This window comes from Rhododendron vialii, chromosome 12a (genome assembly GCF_030253575.1).
Source record: "Rhododendron vialii isolate Sample 1 chromosome 12a, ASM3025357v1".
Classification (NCBI taxonomy): domain Eukaryota; kingdom Viridiplantae; phylum Streptophyta; class Magnoliopsida; order Ericales; family Ericaceae; genus Rhododendron; species Rhododendron vialii.
Genome location: NC_080568.1, coordinates 6,688,784 through 6,706,519, shown reverse-complemented (window position 1 = coordinate 6,706,519; position 17,736 = coordinate 6,688,784). Strand labels below are relative to the sequence as shown.

General features: G+C 39.1%; 2 protein-coding genes across 2 annotated transcripts; one reads left to right on the top strand and one right to left on the bottom strand.

The window, feature by feature from the left end:
* The first annotated feature begins 1,030 nt into the window (after positions 1 to 1,030).
* On the top strand, positions 1,031 to 7,829 carry LOC131310319 (uncharacterized). The gene is made up of 7 exons (XM_058337275.1): positions 1,031 to 1,581; positions 3,191 to 3,331; positions 3,420 to 3,785; positions 4,357 to 4,599; positions 5,208 to 5,300; positions 6,848 to 7,048; positions 7,185 to 7,829. Exons 1-7 carry the CDS (start codon positions 1,264 to 1,266, stop codon positions 7,395 to 7,397), a joined length of 1,575 nt encoding a protein of 524 aa, XP_058193258.1. The 5' UTR covers positions 1,031 to 1,263; the 3' UTR covers positions 7,398 to 7,829.
* A 2,367-nt stretch (positions 7,830 to 10,196) lies between these two features.
* Positions 10,197 to 14,188, bottom strand: LOC131310323 (non-functional NADPH-dependent codeinone reductase 2-like). The gene is made up of 4 exons (XM_058337282.1): positions 13,791 to 14,188; positions 11,588 to 11,831; positions 10,836 to 11,015; positions 10,197 to 10,697 (listed from the first exon to the last, which is right to left on the bottom strand). The coding sequence occupies exons 1-4, from the start codon at positions 14,126 to 14,128 to the stop codon at positions 10,473 to 10,475; spliced, it is 987 nt and encodes a 328-aa protein (XP_058193265.1). The 5' UTR covers positions 14,129 to 14,188; the 3' UTR covers positions 10,197 to 10,472.
* Positions 14,189 to 17,736: the final 3,548 nt, after the last annotated feature.

Here is a 17,736-nt window from a genome sequence, read left to right as displayed (position 1 = left end):
GATTTATGGCCTTCTAATAGTCTCCGAACGGATCATGGAAATTTACGTTACATTTTAGGACGATGTCACTTTCCATATATAGTATTCTTTTCTTGAACATATCTTTTTATAGTGGTTTCCCGACTATTTACTTTTTCTAGCTACAAAGCTAAACACAGCTTTAGTTGGTCGATGCATGTTGGCTTTTGTTTATTAAACAACTCTGAACACACTTATGTTCGTAACATTAGGTCTTTAAAGTAATGACGAGGTCTCTGTTAGAAATAAAATAATATACTCCTACTACTCTTAATTTGAACCGGAGCAAATAGTTTAAATTTTCGATTGTCCTTTATTTCGATCAATGGTTCGAATTGATTCTATTAACATATTGTTCAAATTTGGACTGTTTTCTCCGATCTAAATTACGGACCGGAGAATATCTGATGCCAAAAGAATAATAATGATTCGATTTGATTTTATCTACGTAAGGTCCAGATTATATACTTCTAATTCTTCCCCCCAAGCTCAACGAAGTGAGTCAGTCAAGTCTTTTTTTTTTTTTTTTTTTAAGCAAATCAGATCATTCCAATATTATTAATAAATTCAGTCAAAACATACACAATACAATAAGGGGACACTATCGGTCCCAAAATATAAAAAATTAACAAAATAAAAGAAAATACAACAAGAACAAAAAGAAAAGAACCATGTGGAACCACGATGCCGGAGCCGGATCTATCGAGCACACTCGTAAAGAGGGGTTGGAGAGCCCGAAATTAACTAGTCTTTGATCCCATTTAGATCTCAACCGTGCATATCAGAATGATGACAATTTTCCTGGATCAATTTTTTGACAAGTCACCGTCTGAATGGCTCAGCTCACCACAGCCCTTAGCAGAGTTTCGGGTTCAAGTTGCATGGACGATGGGGTGAAATCTAAGCCATCTTATAGTTATGGTTCGAATCGGATATTTCATTGGCAGATAGGTAGCTTCTATAGTGACGCTCAAAGAAGTTGCTACGCTAGTGACTTTCTCATGCTATCAAATTTTTTTTTTTGACAAGTCAAAAAGAGTTCTACTTCATTGTTTTCTCTCTCCTCCCGAAATTCCAAACAGGAGCCTTTCTCTTATTTTCTCTCTCCTCCAACCAACAAATTTGGTCCGGTCAACAGAAGTCAAAATCAACAACAATCCATCTGATCTTGATCAAAATCCCCAAACCATGTAAAAACTCCCCTCCCTTAAACCCCCATATTCATCAACCTCTTCAACCACCACGATGATTCCTCGACCCACTCGGTTCCTCAAATTATTCATCGTCTTTCTAGGGTTGGGGTTTGGCGTGGGCTACGGGGAAGCCCTGAAGGTGCCGTTCAGGGTTAAGGACGTGCTTCCGGTCCTCCCGCGCCAGATATCGTGGCCCGTGCTCAACAGTTTCCACAGCCCCGTTGACTTGTTGCCGTCGTACGTCGGATCGGTCTCTCCTGCCAACGGGTCTGTTGGGTGGAAAGGCGCTTGCTTTTCCGGTAACGAAGCTCGGCTCGAGTTCACGCAGGGTGACGATCGGGGGTTGGGAGGCGGCGTCCTTTACCTCAAGGTTCGATCTTTATCACTGTTTTGTTTTTTGTTTTATCTGTGTCAGTATCTATGCATATGTAGCCCTGAATAGAGCTCAACGGGAAAATAGGATTCATGTAGCGGGCCGCAGTTGATCAGGACACAAGGCTCGGTTTAGTTTGGTCTGGTCTGGTCAGTACGTATGCATATTTAACAGAAATTTATAGTTGATTTTATTCTAATTGTTCCTGAAAATTCTTGGAGTTGATCAGCTTTTATGGATAGTTGGCTTGACTTAAACTTTTATGAGCAGTGGTTGGTAGTGAATAAGGATGGACCGCCCTACCCAAAATTTGAATTTTTACTAGAATTATACTAGTTTTTTTATTTATCTGAAAAACGTAAAAATTATACATGTTTGCCTGTGTTAAGTCATCCAACTCAAAACCATGTGACAATGAGTGGAGAGGCCGCCCAGGCTCCTATACTAGGTTTGAAGGTTATTTTTAACAAATGTGGGACAAGCTCTAACCCTCCCCATACGTGCTACTCCAGACTTGCACGTGGTGAGGTAAACAAACAATTCAGGTAAACAAACAATTCAACTCATACGACCACAATCAACTATCAACGACAAACAAAGGGGGAACCAACCATCAATGACATAGCGAACGATATAGAGTCTTGTCCAAAAGCCTCTGAAAACCTATCTTGGATACCATGTTAAAGCATCCAACTCAAAATCAATTGGCAATGAGTGGAGAGACCGTCCAAGCTCATATACTAGGTTTGGTGGTTATATTTAACCAATGTGGGACAAGCTCCAACAGCCTGCCCAACATGATTTTGGACAATCCAACACCCGCTCGACAACCCCGAGTTTTGGGAAAGATAATGTTATTTTTAGAAATACTTTGATCTACGTGTGTATAATAATACTATTGGTACTGTTTCACTACTTAAACTGGCCAAATTATTATTGCCTTTTGTGTGTTACTATTTTTGTTATGTTGGCCCACCGCACCTTAGAATCATGCATCAGTCCCTGGTAGCTCCTTGATAAAATAGTTAGTTTTGGTGTTTGTTTGACTTAATTGAAGTTGTAATTAATTCAACATTGTGTAATACTTTAACTAATGGCTCCATAACAGAAGTCACCGGACCCGTTAGTTTATCCGTCACCATAACCGAAGTCCCCGGACAGAGCCATGCACTCAATGAGACTTGTTCGACCATTTGAGGTGGAAATTTAACTCGCACCGATTAGTATATCCGTCTTACTCGCCAAAAATGTTGGTACTCTTGCAAAATATGATCATCTGGACAGAGTCTTTGACGGAATTATTAATGGATGAGTGAGCTTTTATTTCTGTTAGTTTCATTAGTTGTCCATGTGTCTCCTTCAAAATGGCAATTAGTGGCGGAAGAGGACTTGATCTGAATGCTAATTCCCTTAAAACTAGGATGAATATATATGGTTCAGGCAATGTTGTGTGGGGTTTGAATTGTATTCCTGAATGTGTGAAATACGTGTGATACAACAGCTAGTTTGATGATTTGCTCACTTTGTAGAATTTTGATTATTGTGAAGGCTTGTTGAATTCTTCCAATGTTGATTTTTATTTTTAACTTTCTGTCCCTTCCCACAGACTTCTGAAGCTCACAGCTGGACCTGTATGGATCTATATGTTTTTGCGACCCCCTACAGGGTTACCTGGGATTTTTATTTCTCTGCCCGGGAGCACACTCTGAAATTTGAATCTTGGGAGGAACCAGCAGAGCTGGAATACGTATGCTTGTGTTATTTGTTTTGTTTGTATACACTTATGTGGAAAATCTATCACATTAATGTTGACTTTCTGTTGGAAAATTGAGCAGGTAAAGCAACATGGAATCTCAGTGTTTCTTATGCCATCGGGAATGCTGGGGACCTTCCTTTCCTTAGTAGATGTTCTGCCATTGTTTTCTAATACTGGTTGGGGTCAGAATGCTAATCTAGAATTTTTGAAGAAACGCATGGGTGCAAACTTTGATAAACGTTCTCAGCCTTCACGTGCAACTATCAATCCGGATGATGTTCATTCTGGTGATTTTTTAGCAGTATCAAAGATCCGTGGTAGGTGGGGTGGATTTGAAACACTAGAGAAATGGGTAACAGGTGCATTTGCTGGTCACACAGCAGTTTGTTTGAAGGATGAACTTGGAAATCTTTGGGTTGGTGAATCGGGACATGAGAATGAAAAGGTTAGCATGGGTATTGCATGCATGGATGATATTTCTACCCTTCCCTTCCCTTCGCCCCCGACTCCAACGCCAAGCATGATCATATAATTGCTCGATAGGTCATACTTTTGAAGGGCCGGGTTAGATTCATATATTTATTGGCTTGGAAAACCATAAACTTAAAAAACTGAAATTGCCCAGAGTGAAGAAAATAATTATTCAAGAAAAGTTACTGACAACTGTACAAAAACACATAATAGGAAAAAAAATAAAAAAATGGATTGCAGTGCTTGTGTGAGACTTTGAAAGGGGTGGTTGGGAAAGTTGCATAGTATCTTTTCTATATATCTCTGGAAGCATGGTTACTTGCTCCTTTCCTAATTGTTGGTCCTCTTATCCTTTTTTGGGATGTTTTCAAAATTTTAGCCCTTTGTGGAAATTGAAGTGCATAAAATTGGTGGGTTTCCTAAACTATCTCCTCATAAATATATAGGACTTTATTCCAAATGAGTTAAAAAAGGGGAATGATATCTTGAGATGTGAACAGACTGAATGTTACATAATTACATTGTGTGTTTTGGTTGTATTTCAGGGTGAAGAAATTATCGTGGTAATTCCATGGGATGAATGGTGGGAATTGGCTCTTAAGGATAGTTCCAATCCACAAATAGCGCTGCTGCCCTTGCATCCAGAAGTGCGTGCTAAATTCAATTCTACTGCAGCATGGGAATATGCTCGGAGCATGTCAGGGAAGCCATATGGTTACCATAATATGATATTTAGCTGGATTGACACAATTGCTGACAATTATCCACCTCCTATTGATGCTCACTTGGTATGCATGTTTATTAAGTTTGACATCAAATGAATGTATGTTCATTAGATTGGTATTATTCTAACACCCTCCATCCCATAATGTTAGTCCCTTTTGGGAGTTCCAACATTTTAAAGCGACAGCTGTGACATGCATTTAATGCACTCAAACTTAAGTTTGAAGGGATTAATTTCCAACATTGCCTAACCAATTGTAACAGATCTTGTTGAAAAACTAAGTAGTTTTATGCTGGACAGCTCAATAACTGAAAGTTTCGTGACCATCTTGGACTCTCTTGTCTCGGAAACTTCTGGTTTCATTTGATGGATTGGGAAGATGGTTCCGTTGTGACGATTACTTTTGAATAAATATGGTTTCATTACGTAAGAATACTCATAGACTGGGTTTTTGAAAGTGCACATACATATGATCGTAAGTAATGACTTTATAATTTCACTATTTGAGTGGACTTATAACAAACAGATGAACAGGTTAGCATGACAGTAGTGGCTATTCGTAGTTCGCAGGAACTAATCTTTTCCCTTCCATTTGTTCATTCGGTTACACGTACATATATCTTTTGACGTTGAGAACTTAGTTAAATTTCTAACTGGTGGACCTGTTCACAGGTCACTTCTGTCATGTCTATGTGGACTAGAGTGCAGCCAGCATATGCTGCAAATATGTGGAATGAAGCTCTCAATAAGCGGCTTGGAACTGAGGTACTTTTCCTACTCCTGAATGGAACGTCCTCACCATGGAAAAAGAGAGAAGTAAAATAGGAAAGAAATAGACTAAAAAACAAAGAACAAAAACGTGTTGGTTGAATTTTCTAAATCTTGTTTGTTGCAGCCTAATACACTATTTTTTTCTCTGGTTAGATTCTGTCAATTAAGTAAGAACTGCTAGTGCCAGGTTGAAAGCAATGGGAATGCAACTTCTGAACTTGTAATTTGGCCCATCATTATACAAGTTTCAGTTGATTTGTACTTAATAGTTTGAGCTTAGTATGTTAAGTCTTGCTAACTTTGTTTGGGTGGGAATTGCATGGATATGAAATGATATCAAATTCTTAGAGTTACAGGTTTTGATGTTAGGACATTGTTGGAAAACTAGTAGTCCAGTGCCAATGCTGCCTACAAGTGGTTGTGGTGGGTTTTTGCCCTTTAAGGGTTGGAAGATTCAAATGATATGTACTGTCTTGATTTTCTTAACTTGACCCAAAACATGACCCATGGCTATGGGCAACTCAAGAATCCCTTCTTTGTACCCAGTAAATTACAGAAGTACTGAAATGCCTGATTAATATAACCTAATAATAAATGAAGACTATCATATTAGCAGCCTGCGAAATTATAAAAACGTGAAACCAGACTAGATTAATACTAACCATGATTGTGTAAAGCCCAGAGGGTACTTAATTCTAAGTTCCAGATTTACCCTTTTTCCCTATGCTTTTTGTGGGTTTGGTTTTGGCTATAGTCTCTAAAGCTGTTAGTCAGTAGTCTCTCATGTGCCTCAAAATCCGCATTAAAACTAGAATATATAGATGAACATGTTTGGTTAATGGGAGCATTACTGCCAGGAAACATGCTTGCAACACAGACCAATCTGGTGGATTGGTTGTTGACGTTGATGAAAAATGAGGGGATGAAAGCAAAAACTCGTAATAATTTAATCTTTGAGTCAATCTTAACACAAAAGCTCTTCTTGCAAGAAGCCTGTAGATCCATTGATGTTCATTCTTTTTCTGACGCAAACTAATGCCAGCTTATCTCTTATCCTTTCACAATTGAAACTAAGATAAGGAGAAACAAGTGGCGGTGGTTGCATCATGGTAAGCTGACCACTTGCGGTGGTGGTTGCATTGTGCTATTCTCTTGATCTTGTATTTTTTTATGCATGCTAATTGATCTGTAATATCCAGTGAGTGAGATTCTGCAGTGAGAGTTGTTCTGTTCATCTCAGGGAAATTCGAGGTTTCCAGTTGCTTTATTGTTGTTTTTGTATTCTGAGCTGCTTATAAGAAACAGGAAGGAAAGCTGAACTATTATTGATGATGCACGGCATTTATATGTTTTTTAATTTCTAATGCTTGGATTGGAGTTCTGGAATCATTAACCTTTTCTTATGTTAATGTTTTTAGTACCTTCTCTCTCTCTCCATATTTAGGATTTGGACTTGTATGGAATTCTAGCTGAGACTGAAAGGTGTGGTCTCTCTCTCTCTCTCTCTCTCTCTCTCTCTCTCTCTCTCTCTCCATATTTAGGATTTGGACTTGTATGGAATTCTAGCTGAGACTGAAAGGCGTGGTTGGACCTTTGATCAATTACTTACTATTCCGGAACAAGATGAGTGGGTCTACAGTGATGGGAAATCGACGACATGCGTGGCCTTTATTCTGGAAATGTACAAAGAGGCGGGTGTCTTTCATCCTATTCACGAGTCCATTCAAGTTACTGAGTTCACCGTAAGTACTTGGCACCGTATTTTCGTTTGATATTATTTCTAACACCATATGCAAAGACTAGTTTCTCTAGATGGACCTTTTCCTATCATCACCACCACTATACATGACATCTTTTATTCTTTGCTACTGTTCTCAGATTCGGGATGCATATATGCTGAAGATTTTTGAGAATAACCGAACACGCCTACCTAGTTGGTGCAACAATGAGATTGATCAGCTACCGTTCTGCCAGATTCTTGGCGATTATCAAATGGAATTGCCACAATACAACATCTTAGAGCCGTATGCTAACATGAACGAAAATTGCCCCTCTCTACCGCCATCTTACGAGAGGCCTGTACGTTGTTAGAGAAAACCTGAACTGAAGCTACACGTTAGTGTCCTAAAGTTCTCAAAGAGCTTTTTGCTGCTGCCATAGCTCTTGATACATCATCGGCTCTGTTACATCATCTTTATTGGAGATGTGTAAGCAATTTGTTCTCTTCCTCGGATTCCAGTTGAAATATAAGTGTCTGTCCATAAGTTGGTATTATATGTGTCTATATTTCCAATTATAAGTGTCTATATTTCCTACCTAGGCCTTTTGTTGTGCTCCTGATGCAGCCTGAGCGCTGATTGTGAATAGAATCAACAGACTTAGCGTCTGATGACTTCCTACGCTTCATATCCTCTTGAAGTCTACGTTGTATTATTTACCAATCTGGATATTTGTCTTATGGATTTACTGGCTTTTAATCACCAAATTGGAAATGTTTATGTACGCCAAGGGGTATTTGTATTGCCATCGTTTGCTCGTTAAAAAGTAGCTGAACTGGTGCCTCCTCACATATTCTTTATTGTTGCATTCTGGGTTGCCATGCTTATCCTCCCACATTGAGCCTTGTTATTTCCGCAATGATCGACATATATGCCCTCTTCTTTCTGAGTGATTATTCAGTTCTACTGGAGCACCGCCACACTAATGTGTGGTGGAGAAGGCCCCTGGAGCACCACGTGGCGGTGCTTCGCTTTGTTCTATTCTCTTTTATAGGCTCAACATTTATAGCCCCTGCTCATGAACTTTACATCTTTTGTGATTTTGTATAAACGGTGTATGATCGTATCAAAGTTCTCCATCCCAGAGTCCCTCAATAGACTTCATTAGCCCACTGACAAGGAAGCATACTTGCCTAATAGTTGCTGTTTTTGGGGAATTTAAGTTGTCCTTTTCTGGACTCGTCGTCGCATCAATGCCCGGTCGATGCAGTAGCCCTGTGCTCGTAGACGAAGTTTTGACATAATTTCAGGCAGCATGGTTGCAAACGGCATGAGAATCATGGGTAACAACTGGTTTTGCACACCATTTTTCTCATGTCCGAGAAAATGTCCCAACTGTTTATCTGAACTCGTTCGGCAATTGTAATTTGTAGTAAACTTCATGCAACAAGAGAGAACTGTTTGGAATTATGATTATCGAAATAGGACTGGGAACATGGTAGGTAATGTTACACCAATTTTAAAGTCGGGTGAACAAAACTGAACTCATATTTCCGTACAATTCATTCGTAAAATTACAATTACCACAGTAAAGTGAAAAAGTTGACCCATTGTTTCTTTTAACTTCAGCTGACACGTGGGATGCTTATTGGTTGTCCACACAACCCACTTACACAGAAGGTCAGGTGACTCTGGTCTGTATGAAACTTATATAGGACTTTTTGGCAAAATAATCCAAATTGATCAGGAGTTTTTTTTTGTCTTTATCTAATTTTTTTTCTTATTTTTTAATTTTTTGTTGATTATTAATTCGTCATAACGAAAGGAATTCAAAAATTTAAAAATTACGATCGAAAGTCAACTCTTTTGAATTAAAACAAAAATAAGCCAACAAAAAATTGGATTCTAATGTTAATTTTTTTTTTTAGATTCTTTTCGTCATGATAAAACAATAATCAACAAAAATTCGACGCAAAACTAACTAATACGAAAAAAATTTGAATAAAAACAAAAAAAAAATCATTTAGATCATGGGTGGTCAAAATAGGCATGGACGCACGGTACCATTCCCGTCAGTACCAAGTCATGGCAGTATGGCACTCTCTCATCACAAGCCCCAGTTTTGTAACAAAACAGTGCTTGAATCTCAGCAAAACAAACTCTGACAACATTCTCCTCGGGCTTTATACCCGTGGAGATGTCCAAAGGCCCTGTCTATCGCACGGTGATGATGAACAATTCGGTGGTGAGGAGTTCCCGGTTGTAATCCCAGTGGATTCATCGATTGAGTATGTCCATGTAGTGGGTAGCTTGAATGCTGAAAGTGGATTTTTCCTGGGATACAGAAGAACAAATAATTCTGTGGAACCCATCAATTAGGAAATCAGTAACTTTACCAGAGCCTGAAGACGCGAGTTTGTTTTTTCTTGGATTTGGTGTCAACCCCACAACTCATGAGTACAAGGTGGTAATAATAGCGTATGAGACCGCGTATCGTATGAAGGTTGAAATTTCCACACAAGGCACAGGATGGAGAAGGATAGGTTCTACTTTTTCCTAATTGCATCGTCGAACCTATGGCATCACAGGCTTTTGTTAATGGATCTGTGAATAGGATTGTAAAAACTTTTAGGGCGACCAGGGGATCCATGGGCTGTCGCAACTCTATAGTGTCATTCGATGTGAGTGCAGAAACATTCTCTGTACTGAGGCTACCGCCTACACTATCCAATCAGGAATCATGCTCAAAGTATTTCAGGGATCACTGGCTGTATTATGTAATCGGGAAAGGGACAATGGCGCCTGCAGCACGTGGGTGATGAAAGGATATGGAGTTCCAGAATCCTGGACTAAACTATTCAGCTTTAAATTGGATCTTCCTGTGATTCTCAAAGGAGCATTGGGGTTTTGGAAACATGGTGAGGTACTTCTATCGACAGAAGACAACCGGCTTCTTTCTTATGACATTGGAACCAAAGCTTTGACAGATACTGTAATTTGGGATAATATAACCGGAGTTCATGTTGTGCCTTTCGTGGAAACCGAAGTTTCAGTGAAAGAAATCTAAAACGGTGTATTGGACAAGTAGTTGAACCCTTTGTGGTGTTGCGCTTCCAACTTCCGAGAGACGTGGGGATGGTGTCTAAAGAATGTGCGAGAACACAAAGAACGGTTTGAGAACATAATTTATCTTGTTGTTAAGAACTATATATATATAGAGATCTCCATTTTTTTTTCAAAATATACTTGTCATACATCTGGGAGTACATCACACCTATGTATGAATCTCTTATTTAAACACTGTGTCATGCACACTTGAAGACAAGCGCACACTCTTTTGGCAGCTATTTTCTTCAACATTATTATGGTAAAATGGCACTGATGCAGGTGTTATTGTAGAAACATCCCTGCGACAAAACAGAGAGTCCTAACTTGTACTCCGAGTCAATCAGAGTTCTCCATCCCAAACCTCCTCAATGGTCTTGAAAGGGCCATAGACTGAAGTGTAGTCCTTACCAAGACATGCTCTACTCTGTGGGATCTCACCAATCTTCTGAGATTCCTCCTTGCTCAATGCCCAGTTAAATATCTCTAGGTTCTGTTTCATCCTTTCTTTGTTAAAACTCTTCACCACCACGCCAATCCCTTGCTCATATGCCCATCTCAGACAAACCTACATTGAACAAGGTTAACTTCGTTTCAGCAGAAAACTTTTGAACTTTTCTAGTTTCTCCGGTGATTGGTCAGACAGAAAACATTCGAAGCAGAAAAAAAACAAAAACAAACCAGAGACAATGAGATCGGAAAACACCTGTGCGACGGTCTTTCCTCTGGCCTTTGCGATTTCCTTTAGCGTATCGGATTCCATAACTCTGTTGGTGCCATAAAAGGTTCCAACCGCGCCTAAAGCAGCATAAGCTACCACAAGAATCCCATTCCCCTTGCAAAACTCTATCAGCTTCTTTTGTTGCCAAACAGGGTTTACTTCCACCTTTCAAACTTCAACAGTTACACTACCATTGCCTCATTGATAAGAAAGGATAAACAAAATAAACGAAACAAAGACAAGATTAAGAGTGGTCTTAAGAGTAATCCAATATCACCAGTGCACCAACTTAGCATGCTAATGTGGTACACCCGATTTGATATAGAGAACTGGTTACAAGATGGATGGAGTGAAACTGATTCATTTTCGTTGGCTGGGTTAGAGAGAAAGTTGAGCATCACAGATACGCCACGTTGGTGTTTCGGGAGTACTTTATGACTTTTCAAGACCCAAACGAGTGTGGGGCTCGTACATTTTGTGGCCCCATGACTAGGTGAGTAGCCTGTGTACTTTCCGCATCTAATTCTCTACATCGAATCCATATCCTTGTAAATGCATTTTTAGCCAGTAGAATTATTTGGATATCTCGAGGGATGGGAATTCTAAACGCACCTACAATGATTATGAGTACATTGGGACAATGGACAGAGGAAAACCGACAAGAATGCGCACTACTCTTGTGCGTTCGGTTTCTCTGTCCATAGGAATTCTGTTTTCGGGGTCTTAAAGAATCTTACTTGATTGACGGCTGGGGAAATAATGGCAGTGGCAAGGACATCAGCTAGCTTCTTGCAAGAGAAATTGCTCACTCCAATGGCTTTAGTGAGGCCAAGTCTCTGGCACTCTTCCATAGCAGACCACACAGACTTATAGTCCATGGGAAGAAAGTCTTCCTTCTTTATTGGGTATTTGTATATTCCTGGCTTTGAACTCACAGGCCAGTGGATGAGATACAGGTCAATGTATTCCAGCTTCAGTTTTCTACACAAGAAAATGAGTAAAATAAAGAAGAAAATTGTGCTGAATGCAAGAGAAGAAATGAAATTGCGAAGACAGAGTGAATTTGAGCAGGGATTTGGAAAAGGAAAAGGAAAAGGAAAAGGAAAAGGAAAAGGAAAACCGTAGTGGGCCGGATAAATGTGACATGGGCTGAACAAAAGAGCAGGCTTATGTTGTTACAAGTGAATTGGTTAATGGGTGAAACCCGTGTCAACAGGGCCAGGCTGGACTCTGGAGGCATGAGGCTGCTGGCTCAGATTGGACTGAATCACGCTGAACCCACTATGCCTATCTGGTCTAGTAGGCCTCATGTGAAGGTCAAGGTGGCACAGCTCAGCCACGCCGTCACGGGGCATAAGCCTGGTGGCCTTCGGCAACAACATGTATTCCCAGAGACTGTTCTAAGGGCACGAGGTGCTTGGAGGCCGAGCAACTCTCTTTATCTTGAGTACAAGATGAATCCTAGAAAATTAATTTTGTACTCTTAATCTTTATTGTTGAGTACTTCTTTGAGAGAAACGTACTAAACGAGTTATTTGTTGTGCAGTTATTAGATCTTTTATCTTTTTCTTCTACTTTTTCTTTCCCTCCACAAATCTTTGCACAAATTCATGATCCAAACACAATCTAATTGTGGGGTGGTGTTCAATCTGGATCTTGATTTGGCTCCCTCTTCCCTACCTACCTCTGCAATATAAGGAACCACGTTAGTGCCTAACCGGCCTTAGATGACCTGTAGGCACTCTGATGGCTAAATAAAACTCAATTAAGAGAAGGGAAGCACAGAGCTTGAGTGGGTATGAACTGCTTATCTCTTCAAGGTTTTATTCAAGTACTTTTTTTTTGGAGTTACTTGTCTTGGCCTCTAAGATAGCTCATGCCGAGCACGTGCCTCTAATAACGTCACAAATAACCGTTTCTACTTTCTTGGTATGATAGTCATGTATGACGATCTCCAAATGTCATGCTGGCTGGCAGCACGCGGCCAACCATTATTGGTGCCACGTGGCCGAAGCGATCTATTTGGCACTGGCGTGGCTCCGCCCCTGTTACACATCACCTTCAATGAACAGACCTGACACCTTGGCCCGCTCGTGACACCATGGGCCGAGCGACCCATATGGGGCTTTGGCTGTCGGGCTGCCCGGGCCTTCCCCGGGTTGGGCCCACTCGGACGGTCCCGAGACCCGCCATCCGGCCCACTACACTAAGTACTGTTGTTTAGTTAAGACATAAAAAGTCCTAGGCATTTCTATCCCATTAACCAAACAGTAGTGGTAATGACACAGATTTTTTACGCACAAATCTTCCACAGATTGGGATGTGGGGTTCAGTACGGTCTGACACAAACGATCCGAGCCGTTCATTAAATTTAAAACATGGTTTGAAGGCCCCATCCAACTTTTCTCGTTCAGTTTTACGATCCTGAAAACTTGAATGAAAAGTTAGATGATTGGATCGAGCAATTATAGGTAACGAATTGAGCTGATTGAAGGCCCTTGAAAACATGTTTTAAATTGGGAATTGATATTCGCGCTCCAAAATTTACTGCAGGCGCTCCACCTTTTTGTTTTTACACTGTGATGTTGTGATGTAAAAACAAAATATACACTGATGTTGCCAGCAACATCACAGTATAAAAACAAAAAGGTGGAGCGCCTGCGGTAAATCTTGGAGCGCGAAAATCAGTTCCCTTCAAATAATGAAGGGCTCAGATCATTGTGGGACCCGTAGTGGGCTCCACATCCCAATCTGTGCACGACATGTGCGTGAAAAATCTGTGTGGACAGATTTACTGTTAACCAAACACATCCTAACAGCCAGAATGAGAAAACTGTGCAGATTGTAACTTACATTTCCATAATATATATAAAACCAATTTTAATTTTTTAATTTTTATTTTTCGTTTAACAGATAAAATGGGTTAAAAGAATTAATTACTTGAGAGTCTTGCGAAGTGCAGGCAAAACAAATTCCTGATGAGAATCGCTGCACCATAGCTTGGAAGTAATGAAAATCTCTTCCCTCGATTTAATCAAACCCAAATTGATAGCTTCTGCTATGGCTTCACCGAGGGGCTCTTCTGTATAGTAAAGCGCCGCCGTGTCAAAATGCCTGTAACCCACCTCAATCGCGTGGAGCACCGCCTGCTTGGTGGTTTCTGCCGCTACCGGCGGGTCAGACGCCGTGCCGAACCCCAGCACGGGCATTTTCCGGCCGCCGGAGCTCAGGGGTGTTTCTGGGATTTTGGAAAAGGGGACACCTGCATTGGGATCCATTTGGGTAGGGACAGTTGAGGTGGTTTTGGGTGTTTTTGGCAATGGATATTGGCAGGCTGGTTCCTTTTATATTCTCTGTCCTTAACTATTCCATACGAAAAGATGTGCATTTTTTTTTTTAACAAAAAGATGAAGTCCTTCTGTGTATAAATTTTTCAATCTTTTTGCACTAAATTAAAGATTTAATTGAGTTTTTTAAATTGATGCAAAAAAATTTAAAAAAAATTATACACGAAGGTACTTTATTATTTTTCAAAAATTTGCATATGCTTTCGTAGAAAACGCGTATTTTGGGACGGATTGAGTAAATTTTTTTGAGAGCATCACGTTTTGGAAAATTATTATTATTGCTACTTGCTTCATAGAGCACCGCCACGTGATGTTACATGAGCCTTTTTAACTAGTATAAATTAATGCGGGTTTCACCATCAAGTTTATGACTCCCACATAGATGTGTGATATGAAAGGTTCTTGTAGCACCATGTGATCACGGGAGCACTGAGAATATTCACTCCTGTTTTTGTTGGCTATTTTCATGATCGCAATCTTATTTTAGAGTTTGAGATCATCAAATTATATTTGAAACTATGTCTGTCCAATATGAAAAACACACATACTTATCAAAAAAAAAGAAAAAGAAAAAAAGAATTACACATGATTGCCACAAATTCATCTTGATACAACAGGAATTGATCCGATGTGACAAAGAGCTTTTTGCTGTATAAATAAATGATTTCGAAATCCGAATAATTTATATCAGATCAAAATGATTTTTTATTTCCGCGAAATTTAAAATATGATCGATTTTGATTACTAAAACGAATTAGAAAGAGCCCACAAAAGAGAAACTGTATTGAACCATTGAGAGTCTCTTTTAGGACCGAAGAGGATCTCTTTCTATTTTATTCACACCTATTTTCTGTCATTTCTTTATCCATTTTTATTGATGTAATTTTGTAATATTACTCTTCGATGAAATTAACAATGCATACAGAATAAATGATAACGCGTAAATTCACATGCATGACGATGAAAAAAGAAAATGCAAATTTAAGGAAAAAGTGAAAAAATAACCACACAGTAGAATCTTTGTTTTCGGAGAACTGACGAGATTAGTCTTGCATGTTGGTAGGCGTGGTTGATTAGTGTGTATCAAGGTTATGAATCTCGTACTGTACTGGTCGGTATATATTGGTATTGTCCAAATCCGGTATCTTTTATTTCTAATTTTATTCTGGCTCAAATATTGGTCGGTACCGACTAATACCAGACGGTACCAGACTACTTTTAAATTTAATTTTCTTCTTCAAGAACCAGACAATGTACTGGTCAATACCAGATGATACCGGATTGTACAGGAAAGATACGAGACAACTTTTTATTTTTCTTTTTAATAAATATTTATATTATACTACAAATGCTTTTATGTGGGAAAATAACATTAATAATGATAAATCTAAAATGGTATCCAATATTTCACGGTACTTTAGCCGATACGGTATTCAGAATTTGGTGTTTATCTATCATTTTCTTTAGTCTTATAATCTATATATATATATTTTAGATCACGGGCTTTAGGGCAAATGCACACCTTGCCCCCCGAGTTTGCTCAAATGCAAATCACATGACTCATTTTGCTAACAATAAGCAGTTGTTTATTTTCAGATTTTCGTTTTGGGAGGTAGTGGAGTCACGGGATGGTGTAGTGTAATTTTGAAGGGGAGTTTCTAAATATAACTGCAAATAACCAAACCCAACCAAGACATAACAAATAAGTTATGTTTTGCTATGGTTCTGTTATGCTCATAATGATTTTGGTTATGCTCATAATAGGTTTTGATTATACTCATAACGGTTTTGTTATGCCAAAAGTTACGGTGTTCCCAAAATGACCGGGGACACCGAAGTCATTCCCATTAATCTTTGCTAAATAAAATCACAAATCTTATAACAATTTGCTACATGCAATTCCAAAAATTCCTCTAAACTTTTAAAATTGCCTTTGCATTCCCAAAAACCAGTTTTCCCAATAAAAATTGAAACCACACCCCCCCCTACCCCCCAACCCTCTCTCTCCCCATTCGAACCCTTGTTCCCCGTAAAACAGCAACGAACCACCAGCAGCAGCCTTCACCTCCACCATCGGCCATCCTCCACCTCCACAATCAGTTATAATCAACAACAAATCCTCCATAACCACCGCACCACAATCACCACCTCCATCACATGCACCACCACCAGTCACTCCATCATCGTCGGACCATCACCAGACTCACCATCACCGCCTCCTTTATACCAGGCAACAACACCTCCTTCCAAAAATATTTCCTGACATGAACACACATACTCGAAAATTTTAGAAAATTTCAGGTTTTAAAACTCGAAAATGTTTACAAAATTCGGATTCTAATACTTGAAAATCTTTGACATATTCGGATTTTGATATTTCAGAATCATATTCATACTTTAAAATCCGAAAATATATGTCGCCTTCAAGATTTAAAACCCGAGCACTTTATAACGCATCTTGAAGGTGCGTCATGTTTTTTTTTTCCGTAAAAAAAACTTGGGGCCAATTCCTCTAATTTTTGGTTATTCTGGTTATTCGGCTTTTTGGACTTTTTAGTTGATATATGTAACAAGAATATCATGTCTCGAAAAGTGTAAAAAGTTAAAAAAAGCTCCAAATGTTCAAAAATGCTCTTAGTGGAACGGCGCCTCATTTTCAATTGATCATAGCCAAACTACTTAACCCCTCTTGCGAAATGGTAATTCAATGGTAAAAACAAAAACAGTGTTAGCAGGTAAAAAAAAAAAAAAGTGTTAGCTTGACTTTTTCTTTAATCAAAAGAACATATATATTACGTCATTACTCCACTATTGTATTTGTTAAATGAAATTTTTTCACAAAGTAATTTAGTATTATTATTTTCCTACCCGAAACAGCGCATCAACCGTTTATATGCATTAGAAAACACTCCGTCGTTTATTTTTAAGTGTAAAACTTGCATAAATTGATACCGACTCCTCAAAATTAACTTGGAATTAGGAGCTTCCGATCCCATCCCTTCAATCACCGTTACTCGATCCGAATTGGAACTAGGTGAACCGGAGACAACATCATTACACGTTATAAAATTCAACTTCCCATTATTGCCCTTCTTGAAGACACAATCATTACACTTTACCGACTAACATGTCAAAATGAAATTTATTTTTAAGAGCAAAATGAAAAATGTACATACTTTACCTATTAACCTTTAAAAATGGACACTCATTAAGGGACAATCTGAAATGGAATACTAAACCATGAAAAAACTGGGACGGAAGGAGTAGTACCACTTGTGTCGCCTCCGAGCGGAATAGGCAGGTCAGTCCCTTCCCTTTGATTGGCTTTACCGGAGGAGTCTTATTCCAATCGCATGCAGTTACACAAACACAAAATCATCAAGGACTTTAGACATCAATTGGTTTTGAATGACTGTCTGAAAAGTGACATCAAAGCCGGTATAAAACATTATACAAGTCACAAAAATGCAAAAAAAGAAGAAGGATAAGAAGTAGTTTTCCTATGATACAATTTGCTTTTGGGAAGTAGGAATGGAGTT